Genomic DNA, 6,000 nt, shown 5'->3' with positions numbered 1-6,000 from the left:
ACGCAAAATTCCTGAAATGATGCCAGTCGCTTCATTACTCAGTAGTTCGTTGCAAAATCATAATGCAGGAACAACACAAAACAGCCAGTGAGTGAGCCGCTGTTTTAGGCAACTGAGGGTTGTCATGACATTTTCTGAGCACAAAAAACATCCTCATGTCAAAAATAGACATATGGATACATTTCACCCTAACTTATTGACAAAAAATGAAAGATATACATTTCACGTTTCCCAGAAATAACGTGTATTTACAAAAAAGCATACTACTCACACAGGATATCTATTTTTTTCTTTTATGAGCAAACAACATTAGATGTTCTTCTCAAGAAAGCAGTTCCTCTCCTGGTTACCAATCAGCATCTGCTGCAAAACAAGCCGTCTAGGTGCCATTGCTTTCATACTAGTTATCTGAACTTGAACCACGTTTATTTTTGTAGGAAACGTGCCCTGAAAATATATATGCACAGTTTCATGAATGTGCAGTATATCTTCTTTTAATTGTGGTTACATTTCAACGAAACTATTGCAATTAAAAAAATCATAAATTTAACAGTTAAATAACTTATTTTCTTCAGGTTGCTTTAAACATCCTTCGAAGGGAGTGAACATGGCAAAAATACTATGATGACTGGAACAAGGAAGACAAAAACACGATAAGATTAAACAAATGGCAGACAAATAATCTGTTTACGATATTATTAAAGCAGTCATGATAGCGACCAGTTGTAACTCCAGGCTGTACATCATTCAGCGTGCTAATTTAATGTAAATGTTCATGAACGTAAAACAAACGAGCGCATATGCAATTTTCTTTCTTCATTTAGCTCAGAAGATGTTTCTTTCCGAGGAACTGAACTTTTCTGTCAAATGCACTTGACCGGACTGGAGAATTTGGCTCATAAAATGGGTTCATTGCGAACTGAAAAAAACCAAGAAATCGATATTTGTCAGAAACAGATGTGCATAAGAGGACAGTAATGCCCTCACACACAAAGAGAGCACTCACAAATCATTTTCAACACAAACACCTGATTCGAAGCAGTCGACAATCTCGGGCATCCACTGAGGGGTAACTACAATGCATTTTTAGCATGTTCTACCTGAAGATAACGCCCTGGGGAATGCAGCGTTTTGCTACTGTTTAGAAACGCACTTTTCCTCATGTTCTCATACGACACATAACCACATCGTCAAAGTGCTATCCAAGCTAACTATTTGCACTAAACCCCCTCAACTAACCATTTCCAACCGCCGAAGCCCTGAAAGGTCTACAATAAGGGCCAACCCATGTCACACCTGACAATGAAATTGGTATATTCAGTACTTTTTCCTTTCACAAATACACTGCCTCGAAATGTTCACCCAGCTCAAAATTCGGGTGTTCAATTTTCTTTGCCCATCATGATCATGGGGAACACAAATTGGTGCGTACCACAAAAAAGCAAACAAGTTTCATCTCATGGTAAACTTGAAGCAAACACCAATGTGCACACAAATGACTTGGTCTTCTCTTAAACCTTAAACCTAGTGAACCAAGAGCTCATACCTCTGGCCAGGTCTGATCATGCACTTCTCTACACTCTGTTGTACAATCTACAAGTCAAGAACCAGTTCACATAGTCGTTCATTAGACCCATCAACAATCAGCAGCACTCGACTCAGAGCCATGTTCTAGTCAGTGTAATGTCAGCAGACCAGCTCAGCGTGGCTAGACCAGAATTGAATACCCTTCATGATAATTAAGTCACTTCCCTCAAATGCAGCAATCACTTATCTGCCATGAAAGCAGCCAACAAATTGTTCCCTCATTATCTTGTATCTGAAGAGAAAAAAATGAAAACTCAAACACTTGTGGAATACCACACCAGGCAACAAACTTCTCGAAGCAGAGACAGATTTTGTTGAAGGGTGTTGGGCAGCAAGGATGACTGACTACTGCGGACAGCAGATCCAGTGCATTTCACTGCTGCCACTCGGTCTTAACGCATGGGGATCTAAGCTGCGGAGAGTCTGGTGCGTGAGCTTCCCCCTGTTGCTGAGACAGGAGGTCTTCCTGAAATAGTAGTTGGGTCAGAAGGCAAGTGCTATTTCTCAGGAACCCTGTACCAAATTCTCCTGGCCCACTCCTTCCTAACTTTCCTCAGAACTCAAGGCAAGAGAAGGAATGACAAGAACACCTACAGGAGAACCGTATCTCATCGCAGCCGGAAAGTATCTCCTAGTGGCTTTCATGAAGGAAAGGCCAGTGCGTAGTAATTATTACACTGTGCATTCTTGTCGATGGCAAACCGATCTAACCAGTACATATACTTCTGATCAAAGATGACTCTTGCAACCCCTGGATTGAGATGCCACATGTGATCGACCAGCCACCATCTGCTCAGGCATTCAGAGATCTTCCTAGATTGCTGGTTACCAGAAAGTTGTTCTGCGGGTCCAGCCATCTCCTGAAATGAAGGGTCTCCTGGAACAGGATCGAGGCCCCCACACCAACCTGCTTGTTGCAGTACCACGTGGGTGCAGTGTTGGCTGCGAGGATCTGCACCAGCCTCATCTTGATGAATAGCTGGAAGGATTTCAGGACCAGATGCAGAAGCTCCAGAAGACTGATCTGGAGGCGGCCCTCCACTGAAAACTAGAGGTCACTCTTTATAAACCCTAACCCAGCAGCAGTGCATCTGTCATACATGTGAAGTTCTGAATGGGGAATGGAAGAGTGGCCTGTCCCAGGCCAGGCAGGCATTGGTCTACTCCTCAGCTGCCTCTTGCGAAATTTGGATGGAGTCAGTGAAGCAGCCCTTACGCTGGGCCCACTGAAACCTGAGCTTCCTCAGCAGGGCCTGCATATACCATCTGGTGTTCAGGACAAGGAAGATGCCTGTGGCTAGAAAGTCAAGAAGACTCAGAGGCGTCCTCACAGATACCCCTGCCCTGAAAGTATTGGGCCTGCTGTTGCTGCACAGATTGGGAGGTCTGGTGTTGTCTTTATGCTAGTCCCATGATTTACCCCTAAACTTCCTGTAGTATATGTTCAACTGCTTGATGAGAGACCAGAATCCCAAGGACCATGCTATGGCTCCACTGTTCTTAAACCGAACAAGCCCCGAATCAGCCTTCTCTCCAAACAGTCTGGAGATGCCAAAGGGAATAAATATGACAATTCTCCAAACCTGTGGTGAAGCCGTCAAAGTGAATGTCTTCTAAGCACTACATTGGTGGCGATAACTGCGCCAACCGCATTTGTGGTGTCCAAGACAGCGTGAAAGACATACTTCACTGCATCCTGGCCATCAAGTATCATTGGAGCCAGCGAGGCTCTGAGATCTTTCGGGACAGCTGAAAAGATCTCACCAGCCATGTCCATAAAGCACTGGTGCAGCAGCCCAGAAAGCACACTGCATTGAATGATCTTAAGGCTAAACTAGCCAAAGAGAACATTCTCTTTCTGAAGGCATCCATACATTTTGACACTCTGCCCAGAGGATTAGTTAGAAATGCATTAGGAGTGACTTTACTTGTCAATGTGTATACCACAAGGGTTGCCGGTATAGTGTGAAGTGGGATCATCAGAAGCCGGATTAAGTCATCTGCCAACAGGCCAATTGACTGGGGGGCCCCAGTACAGCTAAGACCAGGTGTCCATGAGAGGATTTGTAATGGCCTTGTTTAAATGGCAATAAAGACTCCAAAGAGGTGGGACCTGGTAGAAGCATCTCAGTTAACACTTTTGCCTTAGTTACAATCTCAGACAACTGTAAATCCAGCGGTTCTACTGCCCTTCGTAAAGCTACTGAGAAAGAGACCCTTTCCTCTGTGGTTGAGTACTTGGTGTAGGAAGGTGGATATCGGACTATGGTTACCCCCAAACTTTTTGCCTAGTGTTTAGCTGGTATTTGACTTAGTTGGCCTGGGATCCTGCTATTCAGGGCCCCAGGCTAATTGCTCTCTCCTTAAAATGTACTCCATGTACCTTAGGTACATTACCAATTGGAACTGGTTCACCTTATTGGCCCCTGTAACAGTGTACCCTAGGTACCCAGGGCATAGGTGGTTCCAAGGCCTACCAGGGGCTGCAGCACGTATTGTGCCACCCCTGGCCTGGCCTCCATATTTGACACAACTGGCTGATCACTCAGCTGGGGTAAGTAGGTGTAACCACCCCTTACTTAGGTGTAGTATGCCTATACCTAACCTAAAATGGACACATATGTTCCTATCAGCCACTCCTATGGAAGGCCTCACCAATCCTGGAGGCAGAGTGCTTGGGAATATGTGAGATAGTGCTCTGGCATGAGCTGAGCCTGTCTGCAGCTTTCGGAACCATGTCCTTTAGCTGTTTCATGATACTACCATACAATATACTCTTAAGTGCATTATAATCCTCGCAGTTAAATGCTATCTTGGGTTTGGCTTTATCAAAACATGTCGAGTAAGGTGTCATACGAATTGGAATACTACCCCCTTGCCAGTTCTGGCGACGGGGGTAGCATTCCACCCTTCTAGAGGGACACGACATGTACCTAACCTGAACCCCGGTTAAAGTTAAACAGAGTCTCAGCATCACAAAATGGATGCTGCCACCACAGACACAAGTCTGACCTCCTGTTGCTGGGAGTCCTTCCAGCGAGGGCAGCTTGGACAAAGGGTTTCCTGCCTTGGGAGGTGCTAGCACCATCTCCAGACAGGATTTTGTGTATTGGGTGGGACAGGGCTGAATAGAATCAGACATGCCTGGGGCACACAAGGTGTCCCCGTGCATAGGCCAGTTCAAACCGGTGCTGGGGCTTTCCAGCCCCAGTCCTGGCGCGAACTGGACAAAGGAAAGGGGGTGTAACCACTCCCCTTCCTGGTCCCACCCAGAGGAGGGACCTAGTAGGTGATCCGGCCCCCCAGATTCGAATAAGAGTGGGAGCTGTGTCCTGAGACTTCAGATCATCTTGAATCAACTTGAAACTAAGAAGACAACTGGACTTCGACATTCTGCTGCACAGAAGACTGAAGAGCATCTCCCTTGTGGCCTAGGAGTGGCCACCCTGTGAACACAGGCACCATCCAGTAACTCGACGTCTGCTTTGCCGCCGCCTCCCGTCGGAGCCCGAGCCCAGAGCCTGACAAGACCCAGACTCCCAGACTTCTCACAGCCCGATCCACAGTCCCTGCAAAGAAGGGACCCGTGGAGGCACCGAGAGACGTGGGACCGGACCTCTTGAAAGACCCCCGAGAAGCTGACTGCGCAGCACCCGAGGCACCCTCGACGCTGTGCTTTGGGGTTTGAGAAGCCCCAACCTCGAGCAGCCCTTGCACCGAAGATCAGCCCCCCAGCATCTCCACGATCTGCGTGGGGCCCTTTTGCACTGTGCCACTCGACGCGCCATCCCGGCCACTTGCCACGTGGCTAGCGGCCATCTTGGCGACGAAAACGACAAACTACACCGCTGGTCTGGTTGCTCCAGACTGGCCCCTGCTCCCCTAAAAAGGAGCACCCGCTCTGACCTTGCTGGTCCGAGTGAGAAGCTTGAATCACTTCCTGCGTGGCTTGCTTTAGCCAAGGCCTGTTTGCTTCAATCAAGTTGCCGACACCGCCATCAGCGAGAGCCTACGTGGGACAGCTCGTGACCGACTCCTGGACGTCCTTGACCTCTTCGTGTCCACGTGGCTGCAGAGACAATCTTCACGATATCACCTGTTTGCACCCGACATCGCCTGGTTCCTTCCTGGTTCCACGGTAGTCACTGGCTAGTGACTTTGAACATTGTCCCCTCTGCTTTCAGGTCTTCACCTCTTCAGATCCACCCTTGGATCCACCGGAACTCTTCACATCGAGCCGCCTGTAGCATCTTCAGCTCCAAGCACCATCGACCTGCGTGACGAAACCCGACACTACTTCGACCCTGTGCACCCGCTTCCTGTGGGTGAGGTAATTCAGCAACGCCGGTGTTCCCACACTGGTATACACCTCTAGTGTCTGTGTCTAAAGTTTCATCCTTCTAGGTCACTCGG

At 47.7% G+C, this 6,000-nt stretch overlaps 1 protein-coding gene across 1 annotated transcript in view; it reads right to left on the bottom strand.

Moving 5' to 3' along the window:
• Positions 1 to 478: 478 nt before the first annotated feature.
• The window catches only part of TRAPPC2 (trafficking protein particle complex subunit 2), a 167,384-nt gene continuing 161,862 nt past the window's right edge, over positions 479 to 6,000 (bottom strand). Inside the window, exon 5 of the mRNA XM_078657863.1 lies at positions 479 to 919. Within this exon, the coding sequence (XP_078513989.1) occupies positions 821 to 919 (99 nt within the window). The 3' untranslated portion in view covers positions 479 to 820. The remainder of the gene's footprint in view (positions 920 to 6,000) is intronic.

The sequence above is a fragment of the Lissotriton helveticus genome, chromosome 8 (genome assembly GCF_964261635.1).
Source record: "Lissotriton helveticus chromosome 8, aLisHel1.1, whole genome shotgun sequence".
Classification (NCBI taxonomy): Eukaryota; Metazoa; Chordata; class Amphibia; order Caudata; family Salamandridae; genus Lissotriton; species Lissotriton helveticus.
The sequence above is the reverse complement of the archived record's forward strand: the minus strand, read 5'-3'. Positions and strand labels throughout refer to the sequence as shown.